This window comes from Dama dama, chromosome 5 (genome assembly GCF_033118175.1).
Source record: "Dama dama isolate Ldn47 chromosome 5, ASM3311817v1, whole genome shotgun sequence".
Taxonomy (NCBI): domain Eukaryota; kingdom Metazoa; phylum Chordata; class Mammalia; order Artiodactyla; family Cervidae; genus Dama; species Dama dama.
The window spans coordinates 109,222,095-109,240,135 of NC_083685.1; the positions used below are offsets into that span (position 1 = coordinate 109,222,095).

The 18,041-nt window shown below is 48.9% G+C and overlaps 1 protein-coding gene across 2 annotated transcripts in view; it reads right to left on the bottom strand.

Annotated features, from left to right (window-relative positions):
* PLXDC1 (plexin domain containing 1) overlaps window positions 1-18,041 on the bottom strand; it is a 66,688-nt gene that overhangs the window by 34,933 nt on the left and 13,714 nt on the right. For both annotated transcript variants that reach the window (XM_061143885.1, XM_061143884.1), the window contains exon 3: window positions 188-331. In XM_061143885.1, coding sequence (XP_060999868.1) covers window positions 188-310 — 123 coding nt within the window. In that variant the 5' untranslated portion in view covers window positions 311-331. The remainder of the gene's footprint in view (window positions 1-187; window positions 332-18,041) is intronic.

Sequence of the window (18,041 nt, forward strand, 5' to 3'; positions counted from 1 at the left end):
TGTCCAGGGCAGGACCCCAGGACCACAGGTGGGCACCCCAACTCTGGTCAAGCCCCCTAGGATCCCCTGGGAAGGCACTCCCCAGACCCCAGACCTCAGGCCATAGCCATGCCCACTGACCCGGCAGAGTGGACTGGCCCCCAGCCTCCCAGCCCAAGGTAGTGCTGCCAGGGACTGGGGCACTCACCGAAGCCTGCCGGTGGGTGTTGGAGAGGATTCTGTGAACTTTCACTTGGCTCTGGTTGGCCTTGGTCATGTCCACCCACAGCTCCTGGCTGCGGGGCTCGCTGGGGCCATACAGACGGGACATATAGTAGCTGTGGTTGTCCTCCTGTCGTTATCCAAGACAGAGCCCACGGAGGGTGAGGAAACAGGATGCTAGCAACCACCCTCTGCACCTCGTCCATCCAGATGTCTGGATAGAGAATTCATGGTCCTCCCAGACCATAGCCCAAAAGAGCTGCTTTAGGCCTGGGAGCCCCTTGGATGCTGTTGGCCCTGGAGAGCTCAGTACTCTAGCTACACCCCCAACAGCTCTGCTCCAGCTAAATCCATGCCTGCTATACCTGTGGTCCATTCTGCCATCCCCAGGACAGGACAGGGGTTTTTTCCTAGAGCCCTGAGTTCCGCTCCCTGCTACCTCACCCCTGCCCCAGAGCACACCCAAGGCAGAGCTCAACTCGGGACGTGAAGGAGCAACAGATAAGGCAGCCCCAAACCAAGCCCTGTCTTCAGGGAGCTCCCAGACTGAGGGGCAGACACAGCCCCCTGCCTTGGGGAGCACCCAATTTAACAGAGAAGAAAAATCTGAATCTTGGAAGCTACCCATCTAAAGACGGAGGCAGATCCTTGATCTTGGGCACTGCTAGTCTGATGGAGGAGGTGGGACCCATGCAAACGGAATACCCAAACAGACACCCTCTAGCAGAGAAATAAGACAGGGCCCATACGAGTCACTACAGAGTTGAGAACGGGGAAAGAAGCAGCAATGATGCCTTCAGGACATATTTTTAAGCTTTACTATGTGCCTGATTGGGACAAAATAAAGAATAAGCCCAAATCCAGAGGGCTGGGAGTTAATTCTGTCAAGCCTCTCCTGCAAGGGATCATTTAGGGGCAGGATTTAAAGGAGGCTGGGAAACAATCAGCAGAAAGAGTGGAAGGGCCTGGAGAGGAGGCCATGTCAAAGCATTTCAGCCCATCTGGGAGCGCAGCTGGCGAGGAGCGGAGGCACAGCACGCAGGTCCATTTGGCCGCTGCCACAGCCATGGGGCTGCTGACCCGTGCAGAGCCCCAGGCGTTGCGGGTCATTAATCAGGCTGTCGGGCGGCAGTGGCTGCAGACACAGCAGAGCTAACCATGTTCTCCCTGCCAAGCCGCCAGCTGCCCAGCCAGCCCTTGCCCGGGTCCCAGCATGAGCAGGGCCGAGGGTCGCCTGCTCTCTCCACCCGCCCGGAGGCAGACTCTGTTCTTCTGACAAGTGACACTCTCTGGGGCCTGGGGTTGGGGCAGAGTTGGGGGAAGATGAGCAGGAGAAATACAGGGCCAGGCGGGGTGGGGGTGGGGGGTCGACTTCCTTTGGCTACTGCCTGGTTCCTCCCCTGCAGCCTCTAGACTGCCGGCCCCTCCACCCATTCCTAGCACAGACATCAAGCAGATCTAAACAAATCAGAAACACATGAGGCCACCCTCCTCTTCTCATAAGCCATCTGGGGCTCCCACTAGCCCAGAGGCGAAAACCCAAACCTCAGCCATGCATAGGAGGTTCCACCATGAGCCTGCCCCACCCTCTCTCTAGCTTCACTTCTCTCTCTCTCTCCTTCACCTATGCACCCTTGGGCACCCACTCCTCACCAGACCACCTCCCCAATAGTCTCAGGCCACCATTGGTCACTCAGGCCTTTGCATATGCTGATCTTCCTGCCTGGAGTGGCTCTGCTTTCTCCGCTGGCAGATCCCTCCTCTTCAATGCTCAGCTTAAAGATCACCTTCTTATTGTTATTCTCCCCCGACTTGCCCAGTGAGGACCTCCACCATCCACAGGAGTCCTCAAGGGGTGACTCACACGTACTGTTTGTGAGAGTCACCTGGGCCCATGCTTGTTGAATTTCTGGTTTTACTCATGAAACCTCCTGAGCAGGGGGCCAACCTGAGGCCTCCCACTGCTGCCACAGTCATCTACCCTGAGGTCCTAGAAGATGCCCAGAGGAGGAAGCACTGCATCTCAGCTTGCCCACAGGTATTGGAATATCTGTGCTCATAGCTTCCCTCAAGAAAGCAGCCCCTTCAGCTTCTGGTTCTTCCCTCATCCCACCCCTTGCCCAGGACTAGAAGTCATATTTTCCCCCTTAGGTCTCCAAGTTTCCTATCTCCAATCATATCTGCTGGTGTCCCCACCTTGACCACCAAAAAAAAAAAAAGAAGCAAAAAACAACCCCCAAAATCACCTGACACCAGTATGGAAAATAGCATTGAGGTCCCTCAGAAAACTAAAACTAAAATTGTCGTATGATCCAACAATACTACTCCTGAGCATATATTTAGACAAAACAATAATTTAAAAATACACATGCACTCCTATGTTCATAGCAGCACTATTCACAATAGCCAAGAGATGAAAACAACCTAAATGTCCATTGACAGATGACTGGATAAAGAAGACGTGGCACATATATACAACAAAATACTACTCAGTCATAAAAAAAAAAATGAAATAATGCCATTTGCAGCAATATGGATACAACTAGAGATTATCATATAAGTGAAGTAAGTCAGAAAGAGAAAGACAAATACCATATGATATCACTTATATGTGGAATTTAAAATATGACACAAATGAACCTATCTACGAAATTGAAGAAGACTCACAGACATAGAGAACGGGGGAGGGGTATACAGAACGGATGGACTGGGAGTTTGACATTAGCAGGTGCAAAGTATTTTACATAGAAAGGATAATCAAGGTTCTACCATATAGCAGAGGGAACTCTATTCAGTACCCTGAGACAAACCATCGTGGAAAAGAATATAGAAAGAATAGAAAAGAATATAGAGAAAATATTGAATCACTTTGCTGTATATCAGAAATTAACACAACATTGTAAATAAACTATGTATGCATGCATGCTAAGTTGCTTCAGTCCTGTCCAACTCTTTCCGATCCTATGAACTGTAGCCCGCCAGGCTCCTCTCTTATTCCCTTCTCCAGGGGATCTTCCTGACCCAGGAATCGAACCTGGGTGTCCTGCATTGTCGGCAGATTCTTTACCATCTGAGCCACCAGGAAAACCTGGTGAATTAACTATACTTCAATTTTTTTAAAAAATAAAGAAGCTCCAGAAAAAAAAAAAAAAAACCTGCCAAGGAAGAAAGCCCCTTGCACACCAACTCATGCAAAAACACATGAACAAATGTGCCCAAAAGAAGAGTCCGAAGGCCCTCAAGGTGCTTCCAGGGAATCACGTGGTGAGTGGATTTTATTCCACCTCAAAGAACAACCACAGGGGGCCCTGACCAACACTGTTCATCTAAAAGTCTGCAGGACCGCAACTCTGAAGCCAATTCAGGCTCAGCTAGCGCTCCATTCTTCTCTCTACTAGGTCCAACAAAGGAGTGGTTTATTAAACAGCATCAGTGGGCCTAAAATTTTGCCTGAAGAAAGGAAACCTAGTTTAGATGCTATTCAGCCCACCATTTAGATATCCTCTGCAACCTCCACCCACCGCCTCAAACTCTGAGCCTCTGACAGAGAACGACAGGTGAAAATCACCTCTGCACCACGGCTCAAGATCCCTGAATCCTTGATACCTGAGAAGGGTTTGCTGAGGCGAGACGAGGCCTGTGCAGGGAGCCCAGAACCTTCCTTTTGCCCTTTTATAGAAGTAAGAGGGACCGGTGCCTGGCACAGTCAAGATTTTGGAAGTAAACTTGCCTCCCTAATTCCTGGGCTCTCTTTTCATCAAAAGTAGGGAGGAGGACATGAGCAGCTAGCAGAGCCCAGCAGGGTCTAGGTGGCTCTCTAGTCCTTTTTTTAAAAATATGTATTTAATTTAATTAATTTATTTGGTTGTGTCAGGTCGTAGTTGCGGCATGCGGGATCTAGTTCCCTGGTCAGGGATTGAACCCTACCAGGCCCCTTCCACTGGAAGTTGGGAGTCTTAGCCACTGGACCACCAAGGAAGTCCCTCTTTGACTTCGTGGACTAGCCACCAAGTTAGTCCTTTCAAATGCACAGAAGGTTTAATTGTGTCCCTCATAAAGCTATGTTTAAGTCATAACCCCCAGTGCTTTGGATATGACCATATATGGAAATAAGAGTCTTTGCAGATGTCAAGTTAAGATGAGGTTCTACTGCATTAGGGCTGGACTTAAATCCAATGACAGGCTTGTTATATGATTGCTACAAAACAAAGGAGAGGAAGATTCAGATACAGAAACACAGATGGGACACAGGGAAGAAGTCCATGTGACATCAAAGACAGAGATTGGAGTGATGCAGTTTACAAACAAAGAAACACCAAGGATTATCAGAGGCCACCAGAAACTAAGAGGAGGCGAGGAAGAATTCTACCCTAACCTCCAGAGTGACTGTGACCTTGCTGACACCTTGATTCAGATTTCTGGCCAAAACTGTGAGAGAATAATATCTATTGTTTTAAGCCACCCGGTTTGTGATACTCTGCTATGGCAGCCCTAGGAGGCTAATACAGAAGTCCACAGTTGTGTGATGCTGTGCCTCAAAGGGGCAACCCTCAATGTCTCCCCCTTCTTGTCACAGTCCTGCTTAAAACATTCTGTGGCTTCCCAGCTGCACTCAGATTGAAGGCCACATTCCTTATCATGACCTCCAAGGCCCTGTGAGGCAAACTCTAGACTTCGCCTATCCAATATTCATTATCCCTCGTCTTTATTAATAGCACATTGATCTTGTAGCAAGCAATGTAGTCAACTAAAAAACTTCATTCCCTGGATGACTTAAGGCTTACCATGTGATGCAGGCTGGCTTATGAGATATACTGAAGGTTCTAGTAGAGCCTTTTACAAGAGGTCAAATTTGACTGCTCATCCCTCTTGCCTTTGCCATTCTCTTTATTCCTGCCTGGAATGCAGATGTGATGACTGGAGCTTCAACAGCCATCTTGTGAGCATTAAGACAAGTGAAAGTGTTAGTCACTCAATCATGTCCGACTCTTTGCAACCTCATGGACTGTAGCCTGCCAGGCTCCACTGTCCATGGGGTTCCCCAGGCAAGAATACTGGAGTGGGTAGCCATTCCCTTCTCCAGGAGATCTTCCCAATCCAGGGATCAAACCCCCGTCTCTTGCATTGGAGGCAGATTCTTTATCATCTGAGCCACCAGGGAAGCAATAAAGATAAGAGCTGCATCCTAAGGATAGTGGAGTGGACAGTTAGACAGAACCTGGGTCCCTGGAGGAATGCTTGTTAAGGCCTCACATTCAGCATTCTGTTATATGCAAACATGAATTCTTCCTGATACACGGTAGTCTGGCCCCTCCCCCCCCCCCACCTCCCTCCCCAGGTCTCCCCTCCCCACCCCCACCCCTGCTCTCCTTGCCCCAGCCTGGCTGGGCTTCTTTCAGTTCCTAAAATCACCAAGTGCTTGTCTGACTCAGGACCTTGGTGTTTCCTATGCCTCAAAACCTCTTTTTCGTTCAGCTCAGAAGCTGACTCCTCATGGTCCTCCAGACCTCAGTTTGGTGGTCCCTGCTTCAGGTGCTCTTTCATCAGGAGTGGCTTCCTGGTGTCTGTGTCACACTCTCATCACACCTCGGACTTCTGCCTCTCCATGTGCCCCACACTTGCGATGACTGATTTGACTTTTAGACTTATGTCCATACCTGCCTTTCCTAGAAGACCATAATTTCCCCACAAATAAGGTCAGCCTTTACCCATAGTGGGTTATTTTTAGGCTGTGCTGTACAGTATGTGGGATCTTAGTTCCCAAACCAGAGATCCAATCCGTGCCCCCTGCACTGGAGGTGTGGAGTGTGAAGCACTAGGCCATCAGGGAAGTCCCACCTATGGGGTTTAAGCAGAGTATGCGCTCGATTGGAGAATATGTTAATAAATGAATGACCAACCATTCATAATTTCAAAGCATAGTTTGTTGAAAGCCTGCTCTTCCTTTGTTTTATTGCTATCGCCATGCATTCTAGTGAGCAGGATGGGATGTTATTACCAAACAAAGTGAGAGAGTAGCTCATGGGGAACAGGTTTAAAACAGCTGCTTGGAGGCCTGGAAAAGGGTCTGGTTTCCATCACCTCATCCCTGGGACTCACCTGGGGACAGTGTTCACCAAACCTCCAAGCACTGGAAATAAGAGCCCTGCACAGAAGCCACACTCTGCAGTTGTGAAGCCCAAACAGACGCTGACACATCTCTTGCTATGTCACCTAAGAGGCAAAGGGTGGGGTGACTGGGGATGTGTCTCACCAGCCTGCTACTCTGAGTTCTCTGCGCATGAAGGACAAACAACCCACCTCCTGAGCCAGTGCTGCTCTGCTGAGGAGGCTGTGTGCTACTGGGGGAATCCTGGGACAGGATCATCTCATTCTCGGAGCTCCCAAGAAGCCTTCCAATGACACATCTTAACTGACAGCAAGGAGATCGAACCAGTCCTAAAGGAAATCAACCCTGAATATTCACTGGAAGGACTGATGCTGAAGCTGAAGCTCCAACAAGGACAGCATCCTCCCCCATCACTGATGCAGGTGACAGACACAGGAGCCACTTGTGAAGGAAGCAAGTCTCTGGACAGCATTCCCATTGGCAGGACATCAGACACACAGGAAGGTGCCTCCAGCTCCCCGTCTTCTCCTCCCCAAACGCTCGTACCATCACCTGAGGAGGCCCTTCCAGTCAAAAGTTCTGAATTGGTACAGTTGCAGCTTGAAGCATGTCCCTTAGGCTGTATTCCTATCTGGAGTGGGGCAGGATAGGAGGAATTTGAGATGCTAGGAAGGGGAGAGGATGAGAAAAACAGTTCTCTGTCAAAGGAGAAAAGAAGGAGGGAGGGAGGGAAGGAAGGAAGGACGTCTCCTGATTCCTCAAGCTCTTCTCCAAGGAAGTGAAGCTAATGAGGGAGATGCTTTCAGGCCATGCACCTGATTCCACCTGCTCAAACTTGGAGCAGGTCCTGGTAGTCCAGTGGTTAAGACTGCATTTCCAACACAGGCAGCATGGGTTCGATTCCTGGGCAGGGAGGTTCCCCATGCTGCCACCTGACCAAAAACCAAAACAATAAACCCAGAGGAAGCGTCCTCAGTCACGTGACTGAGAGTGCGCAGGGCAGCAAGTGAGGAGCACAGGGCCTCTGGTGTAATCAGGGCCTTGTCCTAAGTGTGACTGCTGCTCCACAGAAAGGAGAAGGAAGCCAGCCCTCACATGTGGCTTCAATAAATATATGCTGGATAAGTGAAAAAGAGACCGAGTTGAGGAGGGTCTCGAAAGACAGAAAAAGCAGCCCTGGTTCCTCATGGTTTTCTAGGCCTGAGGTCAGGCTGGAAGGTCAGGCTTCATCTCTAGCCCATGGATCCCATGGCAAGTCTCTGAACTCTCTCTATAAATCTTTCCCAAGACATCTTGAATGGCTCCTTGGCAATAAAAGAGCCCTAAAGAGAATAGCTGTACTCTTGGGGTGATCAGAGGAAGGATTTTGAGGGATACTCTAGACAGTTCTTCGCCAGCATAGATAGCAAGAATCTGCATGGAAAGAGAGAAATGAGAAACTAAATTTCTGGGAGAATTTTTCCTTGGCTGCCATGCTTTTTCTTCTACAAAGTCAATCGCCACTGGCTTCCGGACTTGGTGGTGGCTTGGAATTCACCAGCCTTGGGGGTGCTTCCTGTCTGCAGCTGCAGGTCCCTTATCATGCTGCCACAGCATGCAGTTTTGATGGTGCAAGTCCACTCGTGGCAGAAACTGACAACTGTCTCCCAGTAATCATCCTCCTCTCCTTCCTTCAGTAGCAGAACCGCCCAGTTTTTGTTAGACACATAGGTATCCAGCTAGACCACATTTCCCTACCCTCCTTACAGCTACGTGTGGCTATATGACTATGTCTGACCAATGGAAGATGAGAAGAATGATTGGCCTCAATAGGAATTAAGGGGCTCTCACCTTTCTCATTTTCCATTGGCTGGGATTCAGATGTGATGGCAGGAGCTGAAACAGCCATTTTGGACCATAACATGACAGATAAATGTTGTAGAGAGAAGCTGGGTCTCTAACACCATGGAGACACTACAACTCCTGCTTACTTATGCTCACACTATTACATGTAAGAGAGGAACAAATCTCTTTCATGTCTAAGTACCCTGTCAGTTGGTCATTGTTACAACAGCTGAATCTGTATCCTAATTAATACAAGGTTCTAAATGGCCTCCTCAGGCCACTCAATCCGAAGCCTTCTTCACTGTTTTCCACATATATGTGTCCTTTAATGACTATGCCAAAGCCTTTGACTGTGTGGATCACAATAAACTGTGGAAAATTCTGAAAGAGATGGGAATACCAGACCACCTGACCTGCCTCTTGAGAAATCTGTATGCAGGTCAGGAAGCAACAGTGAGAACTGGACATGGAACAACAGACTGGTCCCAAATAGGAAAAGGAGTACATCAAGGCTGTATATTGTCACCCTGCTTATTTAACTTCTATGCAGAAACACTGGGCTGGAGGAAGCACAAGCTGGAATCAAGATTGCCAGGAGAAATATCAATAACCTCAGATATGCAGATGATACCACCCTTATGGCAGAAAGTGAAGAAGAACTAAAAGCCTCTTGATGAAAGTGAAAGAGGAGAGTGAAAAAGTTGGCTTAAAGCTCAACATTCAGAAAACTAAGATCATGGCATCTGGTCCCATCACTTCCTGGCAAATAGATGGGGAAACAGTGGAAACAGTGGCTGACTTTATTTTTCTGGGCTCCAAAATCACTGCAGGTGGTGATTGCAGCCATGAAATTAAAAGACGCTTACTCTTTGGAAGGAAAGTTATGACCAACCTAGACAGCATATTGGAGCTTCCCTTGTGGATCAGATGGTAAAGCGTCTGCCTGCAATGTGGGAGACCCGGGTTCGATCCCTGGGTTGGGAAGATCTCCTGGAGAAGGAAATGGCAACCCACTCCAGTATTCTTGCCTGGAGAATCCCACAGAGGGAGGAGCCTGGTAGGCTACAGTCCATGGGGCGGCAAAGAGTCGGACATGACTGAGCAACTTCACTAGACAGCATATTAAAAAGCAGAGACATTACTTTGCCAACAAAGGTCCATCTAGTCAAGGCTATGGTTTTTCCAGTGGTCATGTACGGAGGTGAGAGTTGGACTATAAAGAAAGCTGAGCGCAGAAGAATTGATGCTTTTGAACTGAGGTGTTGGAGAAGACTCTTGAGAGTCCCTTGGACTGCAAGGAGATCCAACCAGTCCATCCTAAAGGAGATCAGTCCTGAATATTCATTGGAAGGACTGATGCTGAAGCTGAAGCTCCAATACTTTGGCCACCTGATGCGAAGAGCTGACTCATTGGAAAAGACCTTGATGCTGGGAGGGATTGGGGGCAGGAGGAGAAGGGGACAACAGAGGATAAGACGGTTAGATGGCATCACCGACTCAATGGGCATGGGTTTGGGTGGACTCCGGGAGTTGGTGATGGACAGGGAAGCCTGGTGTGCTGCGGTTCATGGGGTCGCAAAGAGTCGGACACAACTTAGCGACTGAACTGAACTGAATTGATGTCTCCTGAAAGGGCTTCCCAGGTGGCTCAGTGGTAAAGACCCTGCCTGCCAATGCAGGAGATGCAGGTTTGATCCCTGGGTCCGGAAGATCCCCTGGAGGAGGAAATGGCAACCCAATCCAGTGTTTTTCCTGGGATAATCCCATGGACAGAGGAGCCTGGCAGGCTACAGTCCATGGGGTCACAAAGAGTCAGACACAGCTGAAGGGACTGGGCACAACAAAGGAAAAGGATTGAGAGGCTTGCCTGGCAGTGAACTCACCTGAGGAATTCACACACTTCACAGCTGACACCGCATTTGACCTGTTATCTGTGAGGCAGACCTATTACCCCAGAGGGCAGCCTTCCAGGCACTGTGGCTAGAGGCTTGAAGCTGTGATGGGGGTGACCTCACATGACAGAAGGTCAGAGAGCGCAGCACAAGCCAGACCTCTTGGCAAGTCTGCCAAAGGGAACCGTGTTTCCTTGAAATGCCTGCAAGAAGCCCCAGTGGGTAAACCACATTCATGTGGGGAAGCAGCTTGACGTGGCTTTCAAACCTTTCTGGCCATGAAACCCTTTCTTCTAATTAGCCTTCCATGGAGGCGCAGTACATAAATTACATCAAAGTAAAGCACTCTGCAGGGAGAAAAGAGAAGGCCCGGAACCCAGCATGCTGTGCTAGTTCCTTCTCTACCACCCTCCTCCCACGGTGGCCCCTGGGGTACCTCTAGGATCAAGGGCAGGAGCTGTGGAGTTAGCAGACCCGAGTTCAACAACAAGCCCCACTATATAATAGTTGATGCCGCACATTCCTCTCCCCCCTGAGCATCAGTTCCCTCATCAGTAACCTTTCTCACAGACCTCTTGCAAGGATTAGACAAAAACATAAGCACATAAAGCTCTTAGCCCAGCATCCACAGTAGGGGTTTGAAAAGTGGGAGCTATTATGATGAATCTGTTGAACCTTTCCAGGAAAGGTCTTGACTGGGGAGGCTGCCTCCTCAAAACCATCCCCAGCTCCATCTTCAGCGCCTGCTGTTACAGTGTCTCTTCTGCCTCAATTATTCATGCCGGGAGCCTGCCAGGCACTTCATTTCTGACAGCGGGGCAGCATTTACCTTGGCTGAGCTCAAGCCGTTTCTGGACAGGAACTCTGGCTAAGCTGTCACCATCAGCCCATCATCTGTCAGCCAACTGGGAGGTGGAAATACCGGGGCAGGCAACCAAGTGCACCCTGCAGGGCCTGTTGAAGAAGCCAGGCTGGCCGTGCTGGTTAGAATGGTGGGCCAGGCAGCTGGGTCCAACCCAGGACATGCTGAGGGGATTACTGGGTATCCCATTGCCTGCCTCCACTGCTCTAGGAGGCCTTACAAGGCCAATGAAAATGTTTTCTAGATCCGTGCTACTCAAAGTGTGGCCCAGGGACCAGCAACATCAGATTCACCTGACAGCTCACTGGAAATGCGGAATCCAGGTGCGTGTGTGCTAAATCACCTCCGTCGTGTCCGACTCTTTGCAACCCTATGGACTGTAGCCCGCCAGGCTCCTCTGTCCACGGGATTCTCCAGGTAAGAATACTGGAGTGGGTTGCCATTTTCTACCCCACGAGATCTTCCCAACCCAGGAATCAAACCCACATCTCTTATGTCTCCTGCATTGGCAGGAGGGTTCTTTAGTGGTAGGGCCACCTGCAGAATTCAGGACGCAACCCCAAAACTGCTGGATCAAAATCCACATTTAAACAAGCTTCCCAAGGCAGTATTTGGCACAATAAAGTTTGAAAGGTTCTAGTCAAGAAGCACCCTCTGTGTGGACCAACATGTCACTCGTTTTTGTCTCTGAGGTCTCCGAGGACAGAAAGACCTGAGTTCTCATCCTGGCTCTGCCACTCACTGGTTGTGCAACCTTCGCCCAGCACTTTAGGTCTCTGTTCCCAGATAGTATTAGAAACACTTACAAAAAAGAAAGAAAGAAAGAAAGAAACACTTGCTTCCTGGAGTGTTGTTGTTCAATCGCTCACTTGTGCCCAACTCTTTGTGATCCCATTGACTGCAGCACGCCAGGCTTCCCTGTCCTTCACCAACTCCCGGAACTTGCTCAAACTCATGTTCATTGAGTCGGTGATGCCATCCAACCATCTCGTCCTCTGTCGTCCCCTTCTCCTCCTGCCTTCAATCTTTCCCAGCATCAGGGTCTTTTCTAATGAGTCGGCTCTTCGCATCAGGTAGCCAAAGTATTGGAGCTTCAGCTTCAGCATCAGTCCTTCCAATGAATATTCAGGACTGATCTCCTTTAGGACTGACTGGTTTCATCTCCTTGCTGCCCAAGGGACTCTCAAGAGTCTTCTCCAGTACCACAGTTTGAAGGCAACAATTCTTTGGCGCTCAGCCTTTTTTATTGTCCAGCTCTCACATTCATACACGACTACTGGAAAAACCATAGCTTTGACTATACTAACTTTTGTTGTTGAATGGCTGAAATGAAATCCGGGGAGTGAGGCCAGCTCTCAGGGAGTGCTCCTTTAGTTTCCTTCACCTCAAGCACCTACATAATTACTCTCGATCTGCCCTCTTGAGGCATTCAAGCCTTAGACTGAAATAAACCACATGGAACACTGTCATTACAGAATTGCAGAAAGTAGGTCCCCTGGGCTAGCCTGGGAAGGGAGGGACCCACCTAGACAAAGGGGCTTTGATATGGTGCTAAAAGCCTGGGATAAAGAGGTGTCAGGATGTGTGAGACTGACCTGAGAAGGTGCTAAAAGAGGGGTTTGGACCAGGCTTGAAAAGAGGGTGTGAACTGACTTTCTAGACAAAGTACTTTTTAATACTCCCTGACACTTCATGGAAATGGAAGAATCATCTTATCCTGACACTGATTCAATATGTGGGCTTTTGGAGGAGTATCTATCAGTCAACCAGAGATTTTGACAGCATCAGTATATTTCATGTAACCACAGAGAAATAGAATAACAAGGAACAAAACAAAAACAGGCCTCCTCCACCTATCACCTGGTCCCATTCTGGCATATTTCCTTCTAGTCTTTTTCATCTGGATGTAATTTCACGTGGCTATAATCCTGCTGACTATCCAGTTGTGTGGATGGTTCTGTCATGTTTCATGATATCTGAAGCAGTTTCTGATGTTGAACATGGTCTTTTAACAATCATTTGTAAATGAATCATGACCATCTACTCAGAAGAAAACCCATAATTTTCTTAACTATCTCCTTATTCGGGAGCACTTAGTTTCCAGTTTTTATGCTCTATTTTTCTATTTTAAATACTACTCTGATGAATTTGTTGATACACTTTTCATATCCGGAATTATCATCCCTGCTTCAAAGCCTCTGATACAAAGCAGTGCTTCTCAAGTTTTAATGTGCATAAGAATCACTTGGGAGTCAGATTCTGTTTCTGCAGGTCTGAGGGGCCTGAGCTTCTGCATCTCTAACAAGTTCCCATTATACAGTGAGGAATTGTGATGATATGAAGAGTAGCCCCTAAAGCTTCAAGGCCAGGAAATCCTCCTTAGTGGCTGGGGTCCCTTTTTTTTTTTTTTTTTTTTTTTCAGTTTTAATTTTTTTTAATTTTTTATTAGTTGGAGGCTAATTACTTCACAACATTTCAGTGGGTTTTGTCATACATTGATATGAATCAGCCATAGAGTTACACATATTCCCCATCCCGATCCCCCCTCCCATGGGGGTCCCATTTTTGTACTTCCAGCTAAGATCTGGGGGGAAACCACTACTCATTTTTCCTAGACCTTTCTGATTAACTTTTCAATCAGTTAGCTCAACTGATTTTTATGAAAACTCTATGAGACATTTAGGTGAGGAAACTGAGGTTTAGAGTGACAACGCAGCAAAGACACACACTATTTACCATATTGGGACCAGATTAAGATGACCCACTGTTCCAATGTGCCTGAGACCGAGGGGTTTCCCAGGATGCTGGACATTCAGTGCCCAAAACAGGACCATCTTGGGGAAACACAGATGATTGGTCACCTTAACCATAGCCTAATTCAGAGTCAGCTAATGTTTATCACTCCCAACCCCGGGCCCCTTTAGGTAGGTTAGTGTATGACACCTTTGCCATTAGGCAATAGCATCCTCATGTGACAATGAAGAAATGAGCTCAGAGAGGTTAAGAAACCTGCCTAAGACAAAAAGACAAATCACCCAATTTTATAAATGGGCAAAGGACATAAGTAGACATTTCTCCAAAGAAAATATACAAATGGCCAACAAGCACAAGAAAAGAAGCTCATTATCATTAGTTATTAAGGAAACACAAAGCAAAACCATGGTGAGATACTAGATCACATCCACTGCTGCTGCTGCTGCTGCTAAGTCGCTTGAGTAGTGTCTGACTCTGTGCGACCCCATAGACGGCAGCCCACCAGGCTCCGCCGTCCCTGGGATTCTCCAGGCGAGAACACTGGAGTGGGCTGCCATTTCCTTCTCCAACCCACTAGGATGCTATAATTAAAAAAAGAGAGAGAGAGAGAAATAACAAACGTTGGCAAGGATGTGGAGAAATGGGAACCCTCATACATTGCTGGTGGGAATGTAATATGGTTCAGTCACTGTGGAAAACAGTCTGGCAGTTCGTCAAAGAATTTAGCATAGAATTACACTATGACTCAGCAATTTCACTTCTAGGTTATATACCCCAAAGAGCTGAAAATATGTACTCTAACAAGTACACGTATACATTTTCCCAGCAGCACTGCTCACAAGAGCCAAAAGGAGGAAACCCAAATGTCTATCAACAAAGGAACAGATGAACAAAACTATGGTATATCCATATAATGGAAGACACTATTCAGCCATAAAATGGATAGCCTTGAAAACATCATGCCAGGTGAAAGAAACCAGACATGAAAGATCATATATGGTATTTCATTTATATATGAACTATCCAGAACAGGTAAATTCATAGAAATAGAACACAGATCGGGGGTTACTTGGGACTTGAGGCGGGGGTTGTGGAGCGACAGCCTAAATCCAGGGTTTCCTTTTTGGGGATGAAAATGTTTCGGGACCAGATAGAGATGATGGTTGCACAACACTGTGGGCATGTTAAAAGCACTTCACTTTAAAATGGTTAATTTTTTAATGTGACTCTCACCTCAACAAGAAAGAAAGAAAACCAACCAACCAACCGACAGACCAACTAGCCGGCTGAAGGAAAAGGGAGACGGTCAACGAAAGGGACTGCGTGGGAGGCGGACCGCCTTAGGCTGAGCAGCCAGCAGAGGGCGCTGTGGCGCCCTTACCGAGCCAGGCAGGGGCGACATCCCCGACTGAGAACGCAAGTGCCTGGCGTTTTGCTCTTGAGTCTCAACTTTGTAAGATCAGTACCTACCCGCTCCATTTGAGAAATCTGAAGCTAGTAGGGGTTTGAAACGCCAGGTTCATTAACTGAGGGTTTTTAAGTGCCCGGCCCAAGGTCTGCCGCTGGTGCATGCCAGATGGGAGGCCAGGACGGTGGTACTCTTTCCACAGAGCTGAAGACTGGATGTCCAGACTCCACCTCTCACCTCTCAGGACACCTTTCCTTTTCACAAAATCTCTTATTTTCTCTCTCTTCGCAATTCAGCTCACAACTTTCCTTCCACCCACCTCACCCTCTACCCTCAGGAATCTTCTCCTAGTAGCCGCCTCACCCCATCCCTGCCCCTGAGTGCAGGCACTGGCATGCCTGGGTTCTTTGCTGAGACATTGCTTGGGGCTCTTCTTGTGTCCCTGCTACGAGTCTGTCTGTCCTGTCTCCCCTAGGCCCTGTCTCCCCTAGGCCCCTTAGGCCCTAAGCCCTTAGGCTTAGGTCTAGGGGAGGGGGCCTTCTAGAGGTTTCGTTTTGGGAACTGCCTCCTTTGGGCGGGTGTAGAAACCAGGCAGATGTTGCACCCACTTGTCCCTCTCACTGCCCAGCTGTCTTGAATGCTGTGGTCCCTTGCCCAGCCACAGAGTTCCTCAGCATTCCTAGGCTTGCCAGGGTGGTCAGATGAGCTGGGAAGTTTTGCTTGGGTCAGAGAGAGAGGAGAGGAATTCAGGGAAGCGAGGCCAGGGGGAATACTGGGGTGAGAGGTGGGGAGTCAAAATTTTCTGTTACGGAGTAAAACTGTTTTATTACGGGGGAACTCCCAAATCTAAATTCCCTTAAACTTGGTTCCTCTCAAACTGTGAACCAGACATGAACAACAGAACCAAGAAAACCTTTCATTTGGATTTGGAAATCCCCAGGTTTGAAGACATTCCCCTTCAGCCTCTTGGAGGATAAACTGTGGCTCTTCCCAGATATCTGACTTAGCACTACAGCCCTCCCCAATCCTTCCCTCCCCCATAAAATTTCCAGTGTCCCCAGGGCCTCAGGACTGGTCTTGGTGGAAAATCTCTGGAAACCTTGAGTCCAGACAAGAATCCTATTTCCAGGGGAAATAGGATGGTAGATGGTGGCAGAGTGGGCGTGGGAATAAAATCCAAGGAGATGGCTCTGAGTCCACCCTGGGAACACAGGCCAGATGCCTCAAGGCTTCCAAAGCAAGAGGTCTGAGTTGAAGGAGCATTGTGGCAAGGTGGCCAGGCAGGAGGTGCTGGGCAGAAGGGACTAGGAAGAAGGGATTGGGCCAAAGGAGTGAGAAGGGAAGATGGGGGAGCAGGGCTGGGCAGAGAAGGTCTGGAATCGGGACTGGGCAGACAGGTTGAGGTGAGGGAGCTGGGCCAGCAGGGAAGCCGGGGCCAGGAGGGTGGACTGAGGAGCCATGAAGGAAAATGAGGAGGCTCCTGGGTGGGGCTGGGGGGTGGGGGCAAAAGGGATGGTAGCCCAAGTGCCAGGCCCTCAGCCTCTTGAGCAGAGGGAACCAGAGTCTGGTTCCTTTTGGCCCAGAATGGACTGTGATATGGATAAATGGTGGAAATATTGTCCTGTGGAAATTGAAGAAAACTTCCTGAAGCAGACCAAATCAAACTTGCTGAAATGTCCCCTTTCGGCCACTTCTCTCTTGCTCAGCCCTCTGCTGCCAAGATGGAATTTCCTTTGGACAAGGAGATGCTGACTGGAGACACAGGAGAAGCAGGTGTCTCTGGGCCCCTTCCCGGGACACCTGCAGGGGCCAAGAGGGCCCGCTGTCCAGGGGAGGGTGAGCACGCAGCCCGGGGGTGTGGAGGTCTGACTGCGCTGAAGAGAGGCAGTCATTGCCATTCTCCACTGAGCGCTGCTCAGGGCAAGGCCTAATGGGTTCAAGGCCAGGTAGGAATGGAGCACAGACCCCTCTGAGGATTCAGGCACGAGGACCTCACTCCAGGTCGCAGTGTGTGGACACATGTCCCGGTGCGTATAGGGTGTATAAGCACTGATGTTGTCTTATGTGTGTGGGAACCCAGGAGTAAGTAGAGTTGGGTCCTTTGAGGCCACTAAGTCCAACGACTCACCCCGGGCACAACCTCTTCTCTTCACCAACCCTGTCTTTCAAGGCCTCTGGAGATGGGAAATCCCTGCCTCCTTTGTTCCTTCAAAGGAGGAACTCCTACTGCGGGCCAGGCACTGGCAACAGAGTGATAAGACAATCTCAGGTCTCATGTGCCTCGGTTTCAGGGGAAGAGAGGCAATAAAAACAAATAAATAGATACTTCCATGCAGGAAGGGATATGAGCTATGGAGAAAAATAATCCACTCCCTCTGCCCCAGTCCCAAGCCTGCAGCTATTAGAAAACAGCCACATCTAGTAATTTCTCTATGGCAGGCTAAATACCCCAGGCTCCTTCAACCATTTAGACCACTCTGGTTTCTACATAACCATCTGAAAGGGGACACAAGCCCCTCAGCCATGGTCAAGGCAAGAAACACCCTCCCTCCCCACCACAGGATTCCCAGAGCCCCAACCCTTGTCTCCGGGGTTTCTGTGGGTTTCCATGAACACTCTGGCTTTCCCACCTCCGTCCTTGGCAGCCACTCCACACTCCTGACTCATCCCAGCCCACGAGCAGTGAGGAGCTCCAACTCTTTTCCTCATGAACCGCTGCTAAGCCACATCTCTCCCACCTGATTTTAAGCTGAAGTGCCAGGATTTATATTTGTCCCAGAAGTTTCATCTGGCCTGAGGCCACCTATCATCCAGCCTACAGAGGAGGGCTTCTGGTTCCTAATCTGACATCTGAACTCTCTTGTGGCTGACAGAGAAGTCTGATCTAGAAGTTTGATCTTCCAGTCTTCTGGGCAGAGCTAGGGACACCTCAACTGCAGTCAGAGAGGCCTCCAGCCAGGGTGGGGTCATGCTCCTTCACGTGGACTCTTT